Source organism: Protopterus annectens, chromosome 11.part0 (assembly GCF_019279795.1).
Source record: "Protopterus annectens isolate FY-2018-M chromosome 11.part0, PAN1.0, whole genome shotgun sequence".
NCBI lineage: Eukaryota > Metazoa > Chordata > Ceratodontiformes > Protopteridae > Protopterus > Protopterus annectens.
Window position 1 is genome coordinate 1380493669 of NC_056745.1, and position 24884 is coordinate 1380518552.

Consider the following 24884-nt stretch of genomic DNA (forward strand, 5'->3'; position numbering starts at 1 on the left):
CTAGTACCAACCTATGAACCTATCACAAGTCCCAAGCAGAGACACAAGACATTTACTTGAATTTATATAGACCTTAGTGACATTCTGAGATATATTTCCAGCTGTGGATTTCTGATGTTATTAGACAAAACAAAACTGTACAGACATTATTGCAGGGCAGTATTATTATAGAGTGATGAGGTTCATACATAGTACATACACCGTGGCAATATGTTTTGTGGTTCTGTGACTGAAAAAGGTCCCTAGACCAGTGAACTGGTCAGGTGAGTAAATGATAAATAAAATAAATATGTTTTGTGGCCCATATTTTCATGACCTACCTATCTATCTATCTTCCTAGTTCACCAGAGAAACAATGTATCATTAGAATGATACACTGACCACTCACAGAGGCAATACTGGTGAAGGACATCTAGTCAGAGTTCTCTGATGTCAACTCATGAGAAAACTTGTTATCCGTATAAGTAATGCATTGATGTACTGCAATGCAGTGAGAAGGTGAAAGGGATATTATGGTCAGAATCTGAAGGAAGGCAGGAAAAGACAAGTATTATTCAATGTAAAGCAAGACATAATAGTAAAATGATATATGCAAAATAAACCACTGAAACAGAGAAAATTATGCAATCATTCTGTAACATATTTATTAATATTGCAAGTTCTATTCTTTGGGCGAAATTGTTGCCATACTTTGAACAAAGAAATGCACTTTTCACTGCTACAGTTTCATGGAAAATGGTTGTGCTGTTATTGTTTTGCTTCTTCTTCAGTAAGGGTGATCACGGACGTACTGTGCAATCACTTTCAAAGCCAGCCAGGTTTCTTGAGCTGTTGGAATGATTTGATTAGCTGGCAGAAGGAAACCATAATAACCAGTGTCTCGCAATTCAAAAGCAAAGGAGTACTTGATGCCTTGATCATATGTCCAGTCAATACTACCTCCACTTGCTTGATCTGTATATAAAAAAAGAAAACCATTACTCTATGACAGGGATATAATTTGTATATCAATACTACACATACATTTCCTAGAGTTTAATAACTTTACAATGGCAGCAAGAAAAGGATGGTCTATTGCCATAGCTTTCAACCTCTTAGCACAAGAAATCAGGACATGGGGGAGTCAAAGGCCCAAAAATCAAGAAAACTTTATATTGCTCTTGTAAACTTAGAAAGTTGATAGAATAATAGAATAACAGGTTTTGCATTAGCACAAAATTTCTGAAGGATAATACGTCTAAAACTTATTTTCTGACTTCAATCATCAGTGATTTGCCAGAAAACCAGAACGTTTATGAAGAAAAGACCAAAAATATGACACAAAAATATGGACATTCTGCAAAAATCTGGGCAGTTGAGAGGTATGGCTGTTACATAATATATCACAAGTATAGACATTCCAACAATAATTCATAACTAAGCAAAATATTTTGAAAGCACCAAGCATGGCTTTATATGGCTTAATGTAATATATATTTTATAATCTAATGTTGCCCACCAGAATATCATAACAATACTAGTTCAGTAGGACACAGGTTGTTAAATGAAGTAAGAGTGTATGTCCTGAATTAAAATGTGTTCCTGCAGTGTTTTGCAAACCATTGCTACAAGAAATTGTAGCAGTTCTTTGTGCTGACATCACCTCACACAATTCTGATGATGCCATGTCAAAAGTAACCTATCAGCTCAAATGTAGTGCCAATTTAAGATCTTTATAAGCATTCCGTAAACTATCTTTGCATCTAAAATGTCAGCAGTCTTAGTGTCTGGCTTTCTTGACTACTAGTTAACATGTCATGTTAATCAACATATAAGATCATAATAAAGTAGAAAGCTAGAGGGACGAAAGGATATATGGATGCATCCATGCATGTGCACATTGATAGACAGATACATACATACATACATACATACATACATACACACCACAGATAGGCATATAGAAATACAGATGGTTTTAGTCTGCCAGATTAGATTCCTTGTGACCTGCAATAAGTTTGTAAGTAGACAAGCATTTTCCTCTGTGTTCAAAAAAATGGAAAAACTCAGAAAACATCCTGCATACTATCTTCATGTGCATAATATCCCTAACATCTGAATTAGCAACAGTTATGTATGAATCAGCCTAAAATTAGGTCAAAAAGATCATGTTACCACTCATTTTAGTTATTCCTTGTCTAATCTATCTCAGACCCCTACATAGCTTTCTCTCCATTCCTCTCAGTAGATATTTTGTTCTACAGATATATGTAACCTGTTAATATCTAAAGCAACCTACCATTTAAACTTACACCACTTTATTTGCCTTTTAAATTCTAGTACTTTAGTTCCTCTCCAGCAATTAATCATTTATTTTCATTTCAGTATATCTCCCCTGTATCATATTCATATAACTGGTCCTTATGCCTTTGCTATACAACGGAATAATTTGATAAACTGTCATATTATGCTGGGATTCAAAATAAATGCCTCTTTTCTGAGATGTGACTATAGGTCTGTTCTCCCCTCATGCTATCTTTATAGCCTAAAGCTTATAACTGCGACATGCAAATTGGTATACATCCTGTACATGTCTTAATATCTATAGCTTCTACTGATACACATTCATAATTTTAGTTGCCTTTTCAAAAAACAAAATCTCATTTTTTTACTTCATATCCTTCTGACCCTCATCAGCTCCCCACAAGGGAGTGTGAAAAGCAAAGACGGGGGGGATAATAGTTACACCCATCTAAGTAATCCATGGAAGCAGTAGACTTACATAACAATCTGGTCTTAATCTTCTTCTTTTCTGCAGCAATCGTTTCAAATAAATAACCAGTTTGTCGGTCACATGACTAGTACACGTAAGTTCAAATCTGTCAGACTGCAAATAATTAAAAAATTCAAACAAGTGCTTTCATTCTTCTTCTGTAAATATAAATATAATGCTCATGCAAGCTGACTACCTATATTTTATTTCATGATCTCCAAGCCATTGAATTGTGACGTATTTTTAAGTTCTTTATCTGACTGTATATTTATATTCATAATTTCAGTTGTATTCTTGTTTCAGTAATGTACTTCTTATGTTGCATTCTGTTTTTACTCTTAATCTGACACTGAATGGGTCCACTGCGGATCAGTCAACTACTCCAGTTAGCAAATATGTTGTTATCTTTCGGCTTATCCCAGTTGGGTGTCACCACAGCGGATCACCAGTCTGCTCATGATTGGTAGTGGAGTTTTTTACAAAGACGAGTTACCAGCCTGACGCCCTGCCTTCACAGAAGGTGTACACACACACACACCTACCTGCATGTCTTTGAAGTTCAACCAACCATGGGGTGGACATGCAGACTCTGCACAGAAGACACTCCAGCTGAGAATCGAACAGAAGAACCTCTTGTTGTGAGGCGATAACCCTAACCGCTGCACCACCACGACCTCCAGTTAGCAAATATAAATAAATAAAATAAACATTTAAAAAACAAAAGACTGACAGACAGTTTTAATCTGTCTAATAAGTGATCATGATCTTGATCCCTTATTAGCCAGCTTGGTTACTGTCTAATTGTCAAACTTCTGAGGTTTTTTTGTTTGTTTTTGTTTTTTTTTTTTTTAGGGAAATACTTAAAAACATTTGGCAAGCAATTTGCAATCTGCTAATGAGCAATAGAGATCATGATCATTTACTGATAGCGTGGCACTAGGGAAGCTGCCTCATTTACTCTAACCGTCTTACAACACTGCCACTCACATACAAAAACACACACACACACACACACACACACACGCACACACACACACACACACACACACACACACACACACACACACACACACACACACACACACACACACACACACACACACACTTGTTTATTTTTTTTATGGGTGTAATATCATATTGTATAAATTGTCAGGCATCTGTATCTGGCATACTTTAAGGCAGAGATAGCCTTCTGCGTTATGAGTGGCAGGTAGTCAGCTAGCAGTTCGTAATTAGTCACCATAAGAAGAACATTTCTTACTTCACTACTTTCTGACTGCCAAAATAGTCAGAGCCAGGTATTTTTTTCCCACTGGCATTATAAATATTTCATTCATTTTTTGTTTAAAATGGAGATCTAAAGACTAAATAAATATACTAGATTCTCTGAAAGAAGCAAAACTTTGAGTAGGAGCATACTTAAACTAGACGGCACAGTGCTACAGCGATAGCATTGTCGCCTCACAGCAAGCGGTTCTCTGGTTTGATTTTTGGTGGTGGTGCCTTCTGTGCGGAGTCTGCATGCCCTCATTGTGTTCGTGAGGGTTTCCTTTGGTTTTCTTCCATGTTATAAAGACATGCATCTGGAGCATTTCTCCCCAGGCCACCACTGAAAATTGGCTTTGCTCCAAGTCGGACTTTCCCGGTTAACAAATGTTAAATAAATAAATTCATTTTCATGTTCTGTCATCAATGGTAATTTGATCAAACAAAATTTTATTGCAACACATACATTGGATGACATTTTTAGAAATTGTAGCTGTTTTCGGTATTTTTATTAAGAAATGTCATATATATATATATATATATATATATATATATATATATATATATATATATATATATATATATATATATATATATATAGTTAGATATAGATATATAATATGTATATATATTTTTTGTGAGACTGCATTTGATGGTTTAGATTTTGGGTTAGATACTATGGCTATGGCAATTGCCACGTTTTAATTTGTGTGAACTTGCAGATACAGTTCAGAATCTGTTTGTTAGGGAATGCAAAGCTGCCTTTTCTCCATAGTGATTGTTGCACTAGCACACATAGATGAGGAGGGATGGGACTAAAGGAGAACTTGCTTCCATGCAATATATATATATATATATATATATATATATATATATATATATATATACACACACACACACACACACACACACACACACACACACACACACACACACACACACACACACACACACACACACACACATATCTATATATAAATCTTTAGTTTTGTTCATTTCCAGACTGGGATATTCATACATCAGCACTGTGCACTTGTGCAATAGTAATATTTGGGAGTTTGCTGCAGAGAGTGGCCCACAGTTAACAGGACATGCATTGCACACTGTCTTTAAATCCTTAGACATTTCATTTGGTCACTAATTAACAATGCACTGTGTGATGTCTGTCTATGAATCGCAGCCATTCTCTCTTTTCTAACTAACTTTCATTTATTTTCTATAGTGCTTTCTATAAGTTTCAGTGGTTAGGTTTTTGATGGTCTATCCATTAGTCTTGTGATATGAATTCTTAAATTCAAACAACTTTAAAACTAATAAAGCTAAAAACTTACTATAAGTACCATATTATTTATCATAAACATGTCTGCAAAGTAACATCTACTTCATTCATGTATATTTTTGAAGTTACTGCAATAATTAAAGAATGGGTTAAGATAAAAGGATATTATAATCTCAGGCTTCCATCCATTAAACAATTCATCATTTCATATACCCATTTTCTAAACCACTTTTTCTGGTGAGGGTCATAGCTGGGTGGGATAGACCAGAATTTCCAAATGTTAGCAAAAATTTCCAGCTCATCCTCTGTAATTCTTTAAATATTCTAGGCCATTTGAGTGATATAATCCCTCAAATATGCCCTGGGTGTACCACAGGGCCTCCTCCTTCATCCAAATGGGCCATTTCTGACCTCCCATGGGAGGTGCCTAGGGGGTGGACTCACAAGATGCCCAAAACAATATGAAGTGAATCATCTTAGAAGAAATAATGCTGTTCCCTAAGATCTTAAACATACTTTATGTGATTTGTGCGACTTCCATGGCCCTTCTGTTTCAGGAAATGCTCAAAAGTCATTTCACAAGAAAATGTCTGTAAAACAGAGGGACATATGGTCATTCATCTGTACTATCTGCTGTGGTGCTGAGAGCTCCATAGCAATAATTACAAACTAAAATGGCATTTCTTCTCTGACTGCCTTTAAGAGGACACCACCATGGGTGTCCACTCTTTCCAGGCCTTTTCACTATACATCCATCAATCCACCCATTGTAAACATTTTGATTGTGGACTGGGGTAGTTTGATACAAAGGCTGCCTTGTGGCCTGTTGTACCATTGCTGTAATTGTAGATGGTTTTCTTTTCTTTGTAATTTCTTTTCTCATTTCAGTGAGTTGGATTAATGTGATCTTTCTGTGGTGTCACAGTCTCCCATGAGTGCAGGCTCCATTCTCAGTATACCCTTTGTATCCTTGCCAATAAGGGTTGCCAGCTCACTCTTACTGGTGGAGTGAATGGTGTGTGAGATAAGATGGCCAAAGAGCCATCAGAACCAAACCCAAAATTTAGTTCTGACTCTTTGTAGTGGTGTTTTGGCCCTCTTGCAATATATACTCACACTCAAGCATACAATAATGCCTGCTATTAAGCATAGTCTAGAAGTGTTCCTACTTCAGCCACAAGGCAGTGACCCTTATTATCCTAGCCCCTGTCCTACAATCTGGTCTCCATCAGAGCTTCTGAAAATGTCGTGCCAACACCAGTACATCATCTTGAACTATCTCCCTGAAGAGAGATGAGCAGGTAAAGCTTTATCATTCCTCTATCCTCACATGTCATCTCCGGCAGGTGCCTGAGGCACAAACTGAACTCATAGGTTCATAGGTTCATAGGTTAGTACTAGGCTATATCAGCCCCCCTATACTATAGCCTACTAATATAAACAATTCCCTGAATATTTCTTCTACATTATTTACTTTGGACCCCCCTGTCCAGGGGCGGCTGACGATCCCTGGGGTGATCTTTTCCTCTCCCATCCCCCTAATCGCTTCTCCTCCTCCTTGAAGGATAGAGGCATTCCAGAGTGTATGGTGTCTCTGGGGTCAGAAGAGTCTGGAGTCTGAGTCTCTTTCCCACAGGTTTCTATCCCATGTGTTGTTTTTTATTGTGATGATGACAAGGTTTAGATCCCTCGGCGTGTAGCTCTGGATTGATTTTTATTTTATGTTGAAGTGTCAACAGCTCTGGGTTTGACAGCCCCTTGTATATAATAGCAGAGTGAGAGTGAGATATCAGTATATGCGGTATGTTTAGGAGTTTTTAAGGGAGCCTTATAGGGCATCTGGTATTACCTAGGTCACAGTCAGGACCCTATCCTTCTGCATGAACAGTGCTGGTTGTGTCTACATATAAATAATCCTTAACCACTTTTACCATTTGTTTGGTCTCATATAGTTAGAAGGCTGTGAGAGTACGTTAACCAGTTAAATTCAATAGCCTTGAACATAAAATACACTCCCCCCAGTATGTTGAAAGAGTGGTCATCATTTAGATGGCGTGTCTTTCTCCTTAGGGGCACACATACATGAGAAGGAGAACACGAAAAAGCAGAAGTATGTAGTAGCCCACATTTTACAAAGACTTAGCAATGCTCTCTGCAGTCATTACTGTTTGAGAAGAAGCTTGCATTGGTCAGAAATAATGCTATTCCCTAAAGATTTTATATACACTTTGTGTTACTTTTGTGATATCTATAGTACTTGTTTCGGTATCTCTGTAGCAGGGTTGGATGTTGAAGCATTTTTTGTGATCCCCTTTAACATCCACAGTGGGGACATTCCCTATTTGGATACTAAGGGAGGAAAGAAGTCTGCTTTTTATATCTGGTGCCATATGCAGTTGCTACTGGGCTGGTCAGTCTAGTTTTATAGGTTTGTGAATTACAAGGTAACGTACAGAACTGGAGAAAAGGGAGCTCTGCAAACTTATTGAGGGGGAGGGGTCTTCGATTGGAGCTAGGACTCTGTCATGTTGGAAGTCTTCTTCAACATCAGCAGATGGCTCAGAAGTTATCATTTTAATTAGGTATGTAATACTGACCAGGTTCAAGCTCTAAGTTCTTTTCCCTTATCTGATATATCCTGCTTGAAGACATTTGGCCTCTATCCGTCTTCTCCCTGCCCTTCACTACACTGTTCCAGTATTTCAAAACTTACAAGCAATACAGCTATCCAAGCTGGAACAATCTCATAAAACAGCTAAATTCGCAGTCCACCACCATCACTGGACACACCACTGTCTAGCTCTCAAGGAACTGAACTACTACAATTACTTCATTACCTAAGCTATGTCAAATTACTAATCATATATAAGCTCGTCTGTGCTCCCAACAACTGCCCATCTTGCTCTGCACTCATCCAACAATACCCCCAATCATTGCGTGCCACATGTAAACTGTTACTACTTATCTCAAAATCCAGTAACGCTACTGATGACTTACTGTACTCCAACTACCCAGCCAAAGCCAGGAATTCCAAAACAAGAGCAATACAACAAACCTTTCTAGTCCCTACTAAAATCACACCTATTCAAATCATTGATTTGTTTATATTCATCTCGAGACTAGCCATTATAATAAAGTCTCTGCCTACTCCATACTTGTCTGTCCCTATTTTTCTGTCTTTCCTTCCTCATAAACCTCCTACTGCAGTACTACATCTAACCACCCAACCCTTCACTACATTTTATCATCTCCTCAAACCTAATTTTCTTCACCACTGGCCCTCTGCTGCAGTGCATTACTTCTTCTCCAGAGTTGTAATTTGGCAAGATTATTCCAACACTTAATGTTATAATGCTGTACATTTTCATCTACTCTATAATATCGGATTTATTACTTTGTTTAATTTTACATGCTATGTAAATTTTTGGATATTCTGTTTGTTATCTTGTACTTAATTTTTACAGTTTCTTTTCCCTGAAAAGGGATCTTGCACCCATTCTTATGTTGTATTTTTTTACAGTTTTTTTTCCCTGAAAAGGGATTTTACACCCACTTAGACTTTCTCAGTCAATCATCATCATCATCTTTAGGCTGTTCCCATTAGGGGCCACCACAGCGGATCATCTGTTTCCATTTCTTTCTGTCCTCTGCATCTTGCTGTGTCACACCAACCACCTGCATGTCCTCTCTCACCACATCCATAAACCTTATCTTAGGCCTTCCTCTTTTCCCGTTACCTGGTAGCTTCATCCTTAGCATCTTTTTCCCAATATACTCAGCATCCCTCCTCAGCAGATGTCCAAACCAATGTAATCTTGCCTCTCTGGCTTTGTATCCAAACCTTCCAACCTGGGCTGACCCTCTAATATACTTATTCCTAATCCTATCTATCCTTGTCACACCCAGTGCAAATCTTAACATCTTTAACTCTGCCACATCCAGCTCTAACTCCTGCCTTTTTGTCAATGCCACTGTCTCCAACCCTTATAACATAGCTGGTCTCACTACCCTCTTGTAGACCTTCCCTTTCACTCTTACTGGCACTCGTCTGTCACAAATCACTCCTGGCACTCTTTTCCACCCACTCCATCCTGCCTGTATTCTCTTCTTCACCTCTCTTCCACACTCACCATTACTCTGAACTATTTATCCCAAGTATTTAAGCTCATCCACCTTCGCCACCTCTACTCCTTGCATCCTCACCATTCCTCTATCCTCCCTCTCATTCACACACATATATTCTGTCTTAGTCCTACTGACCTTCATTCCTCTTCTCTCTAGAGCATATCTCCATCTCTCCAGGGTCTCCTCCACCTGTTCCCTACTCTCACTACAGATCACAATGTCATCTGCAAACATCATAGTCCACGGGGACTCCTGTCTGATCTTGTCTGTCAACCTGTCCATCACCATTGCAAATAAGAAAGGGCTCAGAGCTGATCCTTGATGTAATCCCACCTCCACCTTAAACACATCCGCCATTTCCACCACAGATCTCACCACTGTCACACTACCCTCGTACATATCCTGTACCACTCTTAACATACTTCTCTGACACTCCTAACTTCCTCATACAATACCACAACTCCTCTCTAGGCACCCAGTCATATGCTTTCTCTAAGTCTACAAAAACACAATGCAACTCCTTCTGACCTTCCCTGTACTTCTCCATCAACACTCTCAGAGTAAACATTGCATCTGTAGTGCTCTTTCCCAGCATGAAACCATACTGCTGATCACTAATCATCACGTCCCTTCTTAACCTAGCTTCCACTACTTTTTCCCATAACTTCATGCTGTGACTGATCAATTTAATCCTTCTGTAGTTGTTACAGCTCTGCACATCACCCTTATTCTTAAAAATCGGTACCAAAACACTTTTTCTCCATTCCTCAGGCATCCTCTCACTTTCCAAAATTTCATTAAACAATCTGGTTAAAAACTCCACTGCCATTTCAGCTAAACACCTCCATGCTTCCACGGGTATGTCTTCTGGACCAACAACCTTTCCATTCTTCATCCTCTTCATAGCTATCCTTACTTCCTCCTTGCTAATCCATTGCACTTCATGATTCACTATCCCCACATCATCCAACCTTCTCTCCCTCTCATTCTTTTCATTCATCAGTCCCTCAAAGTACTCTTTCCATCTCCTCAACACACTCTCCTCGCTTGTAAGCATGTTTCCCTCATTATCCTTTATCACCCTTACCTGCTGCACATCTTTACTAGCTCGGTCCCTCTGTCTAGCCAATCAGTACAGGTCCTTTCTCCCTCCTTATTGTCCAACCTTTCATATAACTCTTCATACGCCTTATCCTTAGCCACCTCTCTCTTTGCCATGCACCTCATCTCCTTATACTCCTGTCTACTTTCTTCATCTCTCTGACAATCCCACTTCTTCTTTGCCAACCTCTTTCTCTGTATACTCTCCTGTACTTCCTCATTCCACCACCATGTCTCTCAGTTAATAAATAAATTAAAATGATTAATTTTCCTGGTATAACGTGTGTAGACATCTGTGTAGTAATAGAGATATGGTAGAGATACAGTTTAAAGTCATGGAGACTACCTAGGCAGTGCAAGGTTAAAATGCCTTTCACACCTTTAGACCAGTTACTGCACGGAAGGGAATTAAAGGTGGAGGAGTGTCAGTGTATATTAAAACCAATCTCACTTCCAGACTAGATAAAGTGTTATGACCCACTGGAACTCATACATGTGCAACTCGCCATAAACAGGGTCTCATGCCATGTCCTTGTAACCTATAGATCCCTCTCCATGTCCCAGGAAACCCATACTACTAGAGTCCCTCACAATTTAATCCAGTATGATCTTCATGAGGGACAGCAACTACCCTTGTATAAATTGAGAATCCTACACCACTTTTAATACACAAGGCCAGCGATTCCTAAACTTCATTAATACCAACATCCTGGAACAGCTGGTCCATTCTCCTACCAGGGCTACAAGCATCCTTGACCTTGTACTCACAAACATGGGGGAGGTGATGCTCCTCACTCAATTTAATGCCCTCACTCATCAGATCTGACCATAAGGAATTATTGCTTAAAATAAAAATTAAATCCAAGGACCCAGGAAAACCAAAAACCTTTTGAAACTATTCAAGTTCTAACCTCTCTTTACTAAGTGATACCCTGGCTAAATTCCAAGCACCCCAAACCCAGTAAACACCATACCATATGCTGAGCTATTTACAAAATCCCCGTATAACCATATTGATAGCTGTAAGGAGCAAGCTGTGCTCACTCATATTAAGAATAATCAAACTGAAAAGACAAGTCACCATAGTGTAATCACAATATCAATCAGTTATACAACAAAAGATAATAATCTTGGCAAAGCAAAGGAGGAACAGAGCCCAACATACTAAAAGCCCCCTAACCAAGCTAAACAGGCAGTTAGGAGGGTTAATTGATACTTCAAATGCTAAATTTGTAGAAAAAATAACTTTGCAGGCAAAGGACAACCACAAAGCTGTCTATAGCTATGTCCATAACCTCAAGAGAAATATGGAACAAAGCAGAGAACTTACTGTAAATTACATCACCCACACTGAACTGGAGGCCATTCCCAATCTTCTGGCTGACAGGTTCAGCTCAAATTTCTCTCCCTAGTAGTCTAAAGGAAATACTACATACCACAATCGCACCTACTGTTACTAAGGACCAGGTCATCAATGCACTTTCCAAGGCCAAAAACACTGCATCAATGGGCCCCGATAACATCCCAGGATGTTTTCTAAATAGCAAGAAACATGCCCTCTCTGGTCCACTTGAATAATTTTTCAGCTAGAGACTACAGTCAGGTTTTGTGCCCAAGAAACAGAAGATGGCTACAGTTATTCCCATGCATAAAGGAGGTCCAACCATCAATCCAGATAACTACAGTCCCATAAGTCTGACCAGCCTCATAGGTAAGGCCATGCACAGAATCATCATGGGAATAATAAATGAGGGCATAGATAACCTGTAAACACTGTATCCCATCACAGTTCAGCTTTGTTAAAGCAAGGTCATGCCTATTAAAACTGGTGGACTTCTTTGAGAGGATCACCAAAACAATGGATGAGGGCACGACTGTGCACACAACTTACTTTGACCTGAACAAGGCTTTTTATGCAATACCCCATTCAGGCATTATAGACAAGTTCATTAAATTAGGTATAAACCTTTTTCTCACCCACTGGATAGCTATCTGCCTCAGTGATAGGACACAGGAAGTCAAAATCGGTGTGGCCACCTCCACCAAGAGGCCAGTCACTAGCAGGTTCCCAGGACTCGATACTGGGACCACAACTTTTTAACATCTATTTCTGTGAAGTGGAAGCAAACACTGAAGGTTTATGTCTGACTTACTTCACAAACAATTGCAAGCTGGGAGATATCATCAACTCGCTAGCAGACACTTGCATTATTCAAGAAGGCATATCTCTGACTAACAAATGGTGACTGGACTTAAATTCACTGCTAAGACTTTGGGAAGTCAACCATCCCAGCTAATTACCATTTTGATAATATACCCCTAAGATTCAATCCAGTTGTCAGGGATCTTTGTATGCACACAGATAGTTGCCTTACTTTCGACCACAGTGGTGAGGAAATTATTTTATATTGCACAACTTATAAATAAGAGCATGGCATCTAGGTCCAAAGAGGTCATTGTCCCACTGTCCTGTGCCCTTATCAGACCAATCATAGAGCACAATGCTGCCTTTGGTATGTACCTGATCAGACATATGCAGCAACTTGAGTGAACTCAAAGGTTACTTACAAAAAGAATACAAGGCATAACAAACTCACCTTATGCAGAGCACCTTAAAGCTCTTTCCCTCTAGGTCAGATTCCTATAGATTGCTGAGGGGTGATCTATGCCTGGCTTGCAAGGTATCTGCAAACCCCATAATTATTAATCTCCTGCACATTCATAAGTCAAACAGTACCAGAAATACACGTTCCAGGGATCTGAATTTTGCTGTAAATTAAACAAAACATGTTGGAGAGACAGATATGTGTCCCAGAGACTACCCATGCTATGGAACAGGATTCCCATCCATGTGAAGCTGAGAATGTCTATTATCCAATTTAATAGCGACCTAAACCAATGGATGGAGAATAGGAAATTTACACCGGGCTTGTCACCCATTTCTCTTCTGGACAGAGATAGCTTATAAATGTCTGGCCCTCAATTTCCTATTTGGATACAGGATGCCATTATTCTTTTGGGAAAACTTGGCTAGGCTTAGAAAGACCCTCCCCCCACCAGGTCATTAGCATGGTAACAATCTATGAATGTATGACAAGTGACAGGATGACTATTTATCATAAGCTCCTGAAACAGCATAATTTAGCCATCAGCAGAACCTGCATTGGTTCCTCTGTTATGGGATTCTCCAAACATGGCAGTTTGCCTTATTTTTAATTAGTTTAACTGTGCGATAAAACAGTAGAAGTAGCTTATGTAGCACTTTTAGCCTTGAGAAAGTGGTATTTTAACTACAAGGAATGTGATCTTAACAGCCCTATCAATCAAGCTCTGCTTTGTCCATGTGTAAAGACTTAAAGACTTCAACTGGTTATGACAAAACTAAAATAAAATGTGGATGAATACTTCAGAAAATAACACAGCAAGCCAGGTCTTATAATTAAATGTTCCCGTTGGGGTCGCAATGAGTTCTATATTTGTGCTAGAGACTCCCTTGTGAGAAATTTGTGGAGACTCATAATGACTGTCTTTGCTTGGTGCCCTCGCCATGTTACATCTCACTGTGGTTTCTTACAGATGAAGTGTGCAACAAAATATTAAGACAATAGTCAACAATGTCACACTCAAAGTGTACACCATTTATTCAGCCTTGGTTCCATACTTTTTAAAATGTTTATAAACTGCATGCTGCTGAACTGGAAAATAGAGTCAGGTGTTGTTCTTCAATCTTCCACAGACTCACAATTGCTCTAACAAGGATTAGACCATGCTAACAATTGATGAAAAGACAATGGTCTCAAATTAGATGTGGAGAAATGTAGCATAGTTCATTTTAGTAAATAAAACATCTTCACATACCATATAGGTGACATACCACTCTAATCATACATTGTTGTATGAGGTATGGACACTCTTTTTGGTGGTCCCTCATCATTTAGCCATCATGTCTCTGCAGTGGTTTGGAAGGCCTTCTACCTAACATATCCAATTACCAGAGGTGACTCTACTACATCCAGGAAGGCCTTAATCCACTTTTGCTCAGATCTTATCAGATCCATTGCTGAGCATAATACACCTTTTGTTATGTATTTGTCTAGGAGTACTACTCAACTTGATAAAAAATCTGAGATTCTTGGTGGAAGGGATCAGAAGCTTTGAAGTCTTAGTTGTTAGGACAGACTGGTGGCCATCTCTCTGTGCTTAGACTCATGTGGCCTCTTCCATGGAGATTTGTGCCTAGCCTTTGGAGCTATGAAAGATCCAAGCCTCTTCTTCCTTTGCAGAACAAATGGTACCTCAAATACCTGATTAAAAAAAAAAAAAACTAAACCTACATCAAAAGTTAAATAAGCCACATTAGCATAATAGATTCATATCCCAGTGTATCCTCCACCTCTGGAACAGGCTCCTACAACATATCAAGCAGAGTACCCTTGCTACCTTCAAGATAAGCCTTGATAATTGAATGGTCAGCCTCAAATTCACCACAGGTCTATGCCTGTCTTGCCCTCCTTGAGGCAGGAGGGAGCTACTGAATATTGTTTTTTTTGGGTAAGTTTGCAATTGCCTGCAAACTGATTGCCTAGAACTTACCAGTGAACTCAGAACCTATGACAGCTGTTTGTATACTTGAACTAGATGTAGTGTGATGAGATTTGTTTCAGACCTACTTCAGCAAACCCTTGCTGGTTTTATATTTGAAGCTTTGCATTTGAAGTTAAGACAAGATGGGTAGCAAGCAGCTTTGCAGTAAGTTATACACAAACAAATATCAGATACCATTCCCAATAGTGATGATATAGCAATACTTACATATAACTGTGCAAATTGGTCCAACTGTGTATCTTGTGCCATACAAGGATGTCAGCGCTTGGGCTGCAGATGTAGCCACATTCATCTAAAAGAAAAGAATCAAAATTAAATAGCTGCGTAAATGCTGACAGGTGATTAGAAGGTAAAAGAAGCTACAGTGTCTTGTTATGTTTTTATTTAACTGTACAGTCAGACCATGGTGACAAATCTTTGTGCTGTTGTATCTTCAGTGCACTGCAAACCTGCTCCTCATTAACACATCCAAAATAGCTTATATAGAGTTTATTTATCATTTGTTAACTGGGTAGGTGGACAGGTCTATTGACTCTATACACCCATGAGCTGGGTCACAGTTGCACAGTAAATACAATGTATTAGCCAATGAGTATGAGGACACTTTTGAATACCTGGAGAAAATACTCACAGACACACTCCACAAAACAATGACCAGAACTCAAGACAAATTCCTGCATCCTGGAGTTATGAGACAGAGAACTTGCCATTGAGGCACCATATCCTCAAGGTATATCAGTTCTCCTACCAGGAGCTGAACCTGGGTGTCTGAGTGAAAAACAGGAATTCTACCTACTTAACCATATTTAAAACCCCAACATAATGCTACTGGGATAACTATGTGACATCAGTGATTTGCTTGCAAGGTTAGGCCTCATTCCTTCCTGTGCTTAACAGTGAGATCCAATAATAGTAGCCGTACTGAGCATGATGTGAATGCCAGTATCCACTTTTCTAGTTTAGCCTTATTACATCTCCAGGGCACTTAAGAATTCCAAGTTTTCATGTATCTTTTCAAGCATATTGATACAAATATGTGTATGTGCATTTTGCATTGTTGTGTCTGTACATGTACTTTCACACAGACACACACACACACACACACACACACACACACACACACACACACACACACACACACACACACACACACACACACGTGCGCACTTGCACTTGCACACACATACATATACACTCAGCTTTCTAGGGTTATGAACATAGCACGTGCCTTTCATTGAAAAGGAAATAACATTTAACAGCTGCTTTCAATGAAGGAAAATTTAACATACAAAGTAACTTGAAAGCTACAAGACACTTACATCTTAAGTATGTTATTTCTCCTAAAATCTGAGGTTATTTGACTTCTGAGAAGTTAGGAATGGTAAAATTAATTCTCAGTACACAGATACAGAATTAATCCGATACTTTTAAAGGCATCTCACATACTCTGCAGATCTATAGCATTTACATATTGCATGACTGTGCTGGCTTGTTTACAAGCTTAGGCAATTTGACAGAACATGTGCTCCAAGGAAAGTGCCACATATTTGTTTTCGTTACCTGCAGATCACTGCATGTGGACCTTTTTCATAGTCTGCATGGGAGCATTGTCTGGTTATGCTTAGCTCAAGGAAGAAATACAAAGTGAGAATGGAAATTAATTTGACGTTTGGATGCATTTAAGAAACAATCAGATCCAAAAAAATGGATGAATAGTATGCTCACTTTGGAGGACACAGTTCTTATTTGTCTGATCTGCAAAATCTTAAAAAGTGATTGAAAAAAGCATTCTGCAAATTGTAATAAAGTGATCAAAAGGGAATATTGCCGATGGCTTACTGCAGAGAGAAAGATGTCTTAAAAATGTCAAATATCTAGTTATTTTCAGCCCTAGATGTAAGACAGGGATTCTGCCAAATAGACTTAAATGAACAAATTCCAGACTATGCATATTTAATTCACAATTAGGAAGGTTCAGATTGTGGAGACTTTCCTTTGGCATTTTATCTGTAGCAGGGGTGTTCAAAAGATACATTTTGCAAGTAGTTGAAGGCTTGGAAGGTATTAAAATCATAATTCATGATGAAATATTATTGAAACCATACATAAGAACAACATGATTTGAAGCTGCTGTGACTGACAGTCTAAGGTGGCATAATTTCAATTTAAAAAAAGAGCAAATATAAAATAAGAATGACAAGTCTAAAACACATGGATTATATTCTTACAAAGGAAGGACTGAAACCTGGTACCGATCAGCAGTGCAAATAACAATGTCAGAATGATGCTGCATATTGCAAAGTTTATATTTAAAGCATGAGATATGATGTCTTTTATAAAACTAGAAGAGAAGATATAGCCTGGATTACAGAAATGAGCAGGGACAGAGCTGAGAAATGCTCATGAAAACCAGTGTTAAAATACTATGACAAGAATAAGCCAGTCACATTGTAAGTCAGAAAAGCATATCATCTTTGACCTTGCAAGGGACTACTCTAGCTTTCTATGGGTTGAGTATTTATATTATATAATCAAAAATTAAACTCTCTCCAATATTTTATGTACAGAAGAAATTCCATAAAGAAGATCGAGGGGCGAGAGACCATAAACCCTTGTAAAGCATATTCAAAGTGTCTTTGTACAAGGGTCCCCAAGACTGCAGAGGATGTTAATTATTCTAGAAATATATGATCTAAAAGAGGTCTAAAAGTAAAATACAGGCCAGGCAAGGATCTATGCATAGAAGACACATTCAAAACAGCATGTTGACCAAAGCAGTATGACTAATTGTTTGAAGAACTAGAGAGTTGGGGGTAATTCTTTAATTATCAATGACTGAACAAAAAAATTAAAAATGTATAGAACTGGAGTTGCTTATAGTGACTATCCGGTCAGAACAAAAATCACATCAGTAAAAAAAAAAGTCTTAGTTTTCTTTCACAGCCCAAATAAACCGTGTCCAGGGATTAATGCTTAAAGCTAAAAAGTAATGTTTCCTAATCAGCTGAGGCAATAAATGTTTGAGAATTACAGAATCATACCTGAGAATAGCACAGCTCAGAGAAACAGAATAAGCTAAAATATACTGGCTAGGAATGTCAACTCAGATAAAAGATTAGTACAGAGTTGTGACATCTGCAAAGCATATGATACCTGCAGCACAAAAGAAGAAAACATGCCTGATGGGCTCCATGGTCACCTTGGTAGTGAAGATCATCTTTGTCGATGGAATCAGACAGATACTGACTTGTTCCAGTTTACATCAGTAATACATCTAGTATCTGTAGATTATTATAGGAAGTTCCCAGAAATAATTATGCTAACATAACATAACAAGTATAAATATGACTAGACATTTTAAGGTCAAATTCTGAAGACCAGGGGTAACCAATGCTGTTATTTGTGACAGTAGTACATGGTACATAAGTCAAAAATTCAGAATATTTGTGAGTGAGTGAGACTTCAGACATATATCAGCCAGTTCTCACTACGTACAGTCAAATGATTAAGATGTCAGAAGTATTGAAACAGAGAGGAATCATGATAAAATAATAATGATGCTGAAAACTGATAAAAGATAGTAATGTTAATTAATCATACTGGCTGCATATCACAGATTCAAAATGTTTTATTAAATGATATGTTTTTGTCTGTCTCTAGAAATGAAGTATTTATAGCTTATCAACAACTAGATATGGATTTGCTTGATATATCAGTAAATACATGTACCAGCAAAGTCTTGTGAGCCTTTAGTAGTCAAGGAACCAATTCAGGGTTGTCCAGGATTCCTAAGGTTCACAAATGACTACATGAACTCCTTTTCAGCCAGTTATTATCAAAAAGAATCAAAGACTGAAAATATAACAGTGTCTATAGGCAACACATTAAAGGGAATTGCAAATGCATGTACATATGCATTAGAAGATTAGTGGTAGTTCTTAAACACATTAGGGGAGTTCTTTTAAAAAAAAAACATTATTTGTGTTACTGTTTATGTTAAGGATCTGTATAACATCATCCCCTATACAATATGTATAGAATGATTTAGAGAAGCTATATTAATGGGTGCTGATTTTGTTGCTCGGGAAGTGCATTTGATTTATTCCTTTAAAGAAATTGTTTTAAACATTTTTTTTTTTACTTTTGCAGGAGAATTTTTTTTTTATAAATATGCTCTTGGAGTGATGATGCGTGTGGCTTCAGTACCCATCTATGCAAATTTGGTATTATCTTACTGAGAAACTAAATATATTTTTGTCTTCTAATTATAGTGTTAACCTAAAATTGCATTTATATTACTTGGACAATATTTTTCATTTCATGGTAAGGAACACAGGATAAACTTAAGGATTTTTTGAGTATTTACAATAGATAACTAGATTGTTAGATTTTTATTATGTATCAATTGATATCACTGTTTTTTTAGAAACTGCAATTTATAAGAGCAGAAAAAAGGTGTTTTGGGTCTAACTTGTTTATGAAGTCCAGTTTTTCAAATGTGTAGCTTTACTAAAATAGCAGTCCCCCAAGTTAGCAAAGAATAAATCTTGAAATGGCAAATTTGTAAGACTGTCATTTAATTTATCAGATGATATTAAATTTATGCATGTGTAAGGGGGAGTTAAATGAATGTTCATATACAGAAGATATACAGTAGATTTATTGGAAAACCTTAGTAAGGAAATTATCAAAAGTAGACAGTTAAGACACGCATCAGTTTGTACAACAGATTGTAAACATAGAAGCTGGGCCCAAAAATAAGAGGCCTGGTATAGTTTCCATGTTGTTTTTTTCCCCCCTTAGGTGTTAAACATATTAGACAGGCCATTAATAGGAGCTGGGGATTTTATGTTTGTACAGAATACATTATAAAGAAATTAGAGAAGGGACCAGTCTTTGTTTACAAAAATAGTAAAACATGAAAAATATATGGTAAACAGGTTCAGTTAATTAAAACTAATTATAATAAAAGGCATGAAAATGTAGATAATACAAACAGTGTAGATATATTTTTGAAGGTATGTATATTATAATAGCAGACTATCCATAGGTGTTATCTTCTATAGCTTCTTATAATTGTTCAACTCAAGGGGTTGTTTGTGCTGCTCAATGTTCTTTTTGTGATGCTTTCTATACTGGGAAAACAGAAAGGCATCTACAGCAGACAATATGGTTAACATCTCTACAGTATTAAGAAGAATGCTAAAATATCTGAAAACTTTAAGAAATTTGCCTTTTTTATTTTGGAAAAGGTTTGAAAAAACCATTGAGGAAGTTTGGGAGAATATATTAGAATACAGGAAGCTGATATAGTAGCTATGATTAAATACCAGTTCCTTCCCAGTCTAAACTATTGTATTTCAATAGTTAGTGTATTAAAAATGAGAACAGCAGAGTACAATTATATTATCTTTTTAGGATTGAGTAGAGAGGTTTAATTGCATACTTATTTTGTTTTTAGTCAGTATTGTCACATAATTATGGATGGTCACATGAACTGATGTCACATAATTATTGAATTAAGGATTTAAAGATGTTTGTAAAGGAAAACGTTTATTCTAAGGAACTCCAGAATCCCTGTGTACAAAAGCACTTAATAAATTATGTGCAAATTATACAGTGCAGGCATGTTTACTGTTTTTGTTATTAATCTTGTTCTGATATGCTGCTTCATGGTATGTACACAGAGGTTTAGCTTTTAGAAGACATATGTCACTGGATATCTGAAAGACACAGGATATGCAGTACATATTCAGATATCATGCTTAGCAGTGCAAGGAATATGGGATAATGATACATGGCAAGACACTAATATGATAAACAGTAGAACAAGGAACAAGAACATGCTAATCATGATTGATCTATGTGCAAGGCGAAGTAGTAAGTGCACTGATGACAACTTATGACAGCTGCTGCTCAGCCTCATAAACCAGTTGAGCACAGTGCATCCTCTACGAGTACTACTGTCTTCTCTCTGCAGAACAGTATGATGCTGCAGTCATGAACACAGCAACACCTTCCATGTCATTTGACATTCCTGGTATCGTACCTTTGTAAGGCACACAAGCTGCTGTATTGTCACTCTTGGTCTATAATACTGGCCATAACCATTCGGGACACATAGGTTGCCTGTGTTGTGCACCCTTTCCATTGCTTCAGTGCTACATTTAACAACCATAGTACTTCATTACTTCATGGTAGACTGACTGCTATGTTGTGTGCCCATATGTTCAACCCTTTCTCCTAGACACCCCATCGGTGTTTGAAGGTTCACCCCCTTTCAATCTATCTTGCTGTTTTAAAAATAGTGACTCTCCACTAAAACTTAACTTTTTAGACAGGTAAAACTTAAATTACCTACTTTCACATCTAACTTCTCTAGTGCACACTGCAGTGTTTAGGATAAACCATTTTTTTTTTCATCTTACCTTTAAGCATCCCTGTGACTAGCACTTGCTCTAATACCTGCTGGAAAGCACTAGGAAGCCTTAAACTGATACAAGCACTCAACTCCCCTTATTAATAAGGACAAATTAATCATATGCACTAAACAGCCTATAATTGCAAAGTACCTTGCTAAGGTAAGGGAAAACAGCTCCTGTACTTAAAAAAAAAAGCACCAAACCAGGCATGTCCAAGGGTCAACTTCCATTGATTTCTCCTGTCCACCTGGTGAATCTGGGCATAATGGGGCAATGCAGCAATTGCCTCATGTACACAGACAACCCTCTCCTCCTACCACCCAACACTACAACCTGTGAGAGATGCACTTACATAACCAAACTGGAAGCAATGCTCTCTCCACCCAAGATTGTGCTAGACAGTCAAGAGAAGGTTAACACCTGCACTACACCTCAAGCAACACATAGCCCTTCTAAACTCACACCACCAACACCCACACATAGCAACACTAAATCCACATATGCGGAAGCCCTTAACTGTAACCTGCCCAAGCAACAAGGACTTCTGAAGCTGAAACGCAAACAAACACCGATCACAACCTAAGTGTCACATAGCTCACAACACCAGTGTGCCACCCAGCAACAGCCCCTAAGGCAAGACAATGTACCTGACACTTTAGTCATAGGTGACTCTAAAGTCAGGCACACTGATGTCCCACTCACCAGGCTGAACAAGGAGAAAATTACAGTGAGCTGCCTGTCGGGTGCCAAGATCCGCCACATAACTCATGCACTCAGGTCACTCCACAACAAGTGCAAATATGACTTTGTAATTGTCCATGTTGGAGTGAATGACTTGAGACATACCTCCCTGGACTACATGAAAAGAGACATGGAAGAGCTCTCGGATCATGTGGTCCAGGCAGGTATGACCCTAGCCCTGAGTAGCATCTTGCCTTCGTCCAGAATGGCACCACAATATAAGGACAAAATGACTGACTTCAACAATTGGCTAAGCTTCTGGTATCATTCAGAGGGGATCCAGTATCTGTCTGCCTGGGACGACATGATCGACAGACCATGATGCTTTGCCAGAGATGGTCTACACCTGTCGCCCCTGGGATTCAGGTTACTGGCTAAGGCTCTTGCCATCCCTATAGTGCCTTTTTTAGGCAAAGTTCAAAGGACAAAACCACCACCATAACAGGTACAAGCATGCAAAATCTGAAGGTAATGCTACTCAATGCTAGATGTCTAAACCTCAAAATGCACTCTCTCAAGGCACTCCTAAAAATGGAGAACATCAATATCTGTGCAGTAACTGAGACTTGGTTCAAGGCTCCAGAGAGCACCCCTGCAATACCAGGCTACAACTCTTACCACACTTTTCTGCTAACAAACCAGGATCGAAACACTAAAGGTGGAGGAGTGTCCATATTCACCAAGGATATTCACACTACCAGGTTAGTTGCCCAACACAATGCGTCTGAAATTCTTCAGGTGCAACTAACACTAGGTAAGACTGCAATCCAAATTGTAGCTTGCTACAGATCCCCCACCATGCCCCAAGAGTCTCACTACACCTTTCTAAACATACTGGAAAATATTAATATACAACCAAACACCCTAATACTGGGTGATTTCAACTACCCTGCCATTAACTGGGAAAACTACTCATGCACCAACACCTTTGCCCAACGGTTCTTGGAATTCATAAATTCTAATGCCTTGGATCAACTAATCCATAGTCCCATCAGGGGCTCTAAAATCCTAGACCTGGTCATTACCAACATGGAAAATTGATGCTCCACACCTGTGGTCACCCCCTCATTGGTCAGGTCATAAGCTAATCACCCTTAACATCCACATCCCACCCCCACCCCCCAGTAAGGAAACCTCCATAAAAAACTTCTCCAAGGCCAACTTCATGCTACTCAAGTCAGAAGTTACAAACCTCATGACACCCATGCAGATGAAAGTTTGACTGCTGAGTCCTAAACTAAGGCACTGTACAAGCACATCCACTCATGCATGAATCGTGCCATCCCAAATAGAACCAAGATGCTCTACTCCAAAGAAAGGAAGCCAATTTGGTGGTCCCCTGCCATAAACCAACTTTACAACAAAAGAAAAAACTGTTGCAGAAAAGAGGAAAATCCCAGGATGCAAAAAACTCCCTTACCAGCTTCAGTAAGAAGCTGAGATCCCTCATAAAATCCTCCAAAGCTAGTTACGAAAATAAAATTGCCAAAGATTCCAAAGACAACCACAAGGCATTCTATAACTATGTCAAGAATCTAAATGGCAATGCTCAGATCTGCTCTGAGCTACAACAGAATGGCATTAAATATACTGATCCCAAGGATATTGCCAATATCCTGGCAGATCAATTCAGTGCCAACTTCACCCCCCTCACCCCCTAAATGGCCCATCTCAATACTGGAAGACTGCCAAATTCCAGTAATAACGGCCACACAGGTAAAAAAACGCACTCTTCAAAGCTAAGAATACAGCATCCATGGGACCAGATGACATCCCGGGCTGTGTACTACATGAACTACAAAATGAACTGGCACCTCACCTAAGTGTCATGTTTAATCATACCCTCACCTCAGGCTTCATGCCCACTGAGTGGCGCACAGCTACAGTTATCCCACTCCACAAGGGGGGATCCACCTCTGATCCCGGGAACTACTCCCCCATCAGTCTGATGAGCCTGATCTGCAAGACCATGGAATGTATTATCATGGAATTTATAAACAAAGACATTGGCAACCTTAAAACACTGGACCCCACCCAGTTTGGGTTTGTGAAGGGCCGATCTTGTCTCCTGAACCTTAATGACTTCTTTGAATCAGTCTCCAGAGCCGTGGATGAGGGTAAGGCAATCCACACAGCCTATCTGGACCTCGCCAAGGCCTTTGACACCATCCCCCACTCTGGAATCATAGATAAACTTACTAAGCTGGGCATTAATCCCTATGTCACTCGATGGGTTGCTAACTGGCTTACTGACAGAACCCACACTGTAAAAGTAGCTGACTCCAAATCCAGCTCCAGACAAGTGACAAGTGGAGTACCTCAGGGTTCAGTCTTGGGACCTCTCTTGTTTGGCATCTACTTCTCTTAAGTACAGGCCAACACTAAGGGACTCTGGCTAACAAAGTTCACAGATGACTGTAAACTGGGAGCCATTATTGAACCCCCAAATGATGTGGATACTCTACAAAAGGGCCTTACAGAAACAGATGCTTGGTGCCAGAGCCATGGGCTCAAGCTCAATGCCAAGAAATGTATAGTTATCCCCTTTGGGAAAAAACATCTACCCATGAATTATCACATAGGTGGCAGTACA

General features: G+C 38.7%; 1 protein-coding gene across 1 annotated transcript in view; it reads right to left on the minus strand.

Annotated features, from left to right (window-relative positions):
• Window positions 1-679: 679 nt before the first annotated feature.
• The window catches only part of LOC122815077 (carboxypeptidase A2-like), a 98722-nt gene continuing 74517 nt past the window's right edge, over window positions 680-24884 (minus strand). Inside the window, 2 exon segments of the mRNA XM_044087321.1 lie at window positions 680-954; window positions 15336-15420. Coding sequence (XP_043943256.1) covers window positions 767-954; window positions 15336-15420 — 273 coding nt within the window. The 3' untranslated portion in view covers window positions 680-766.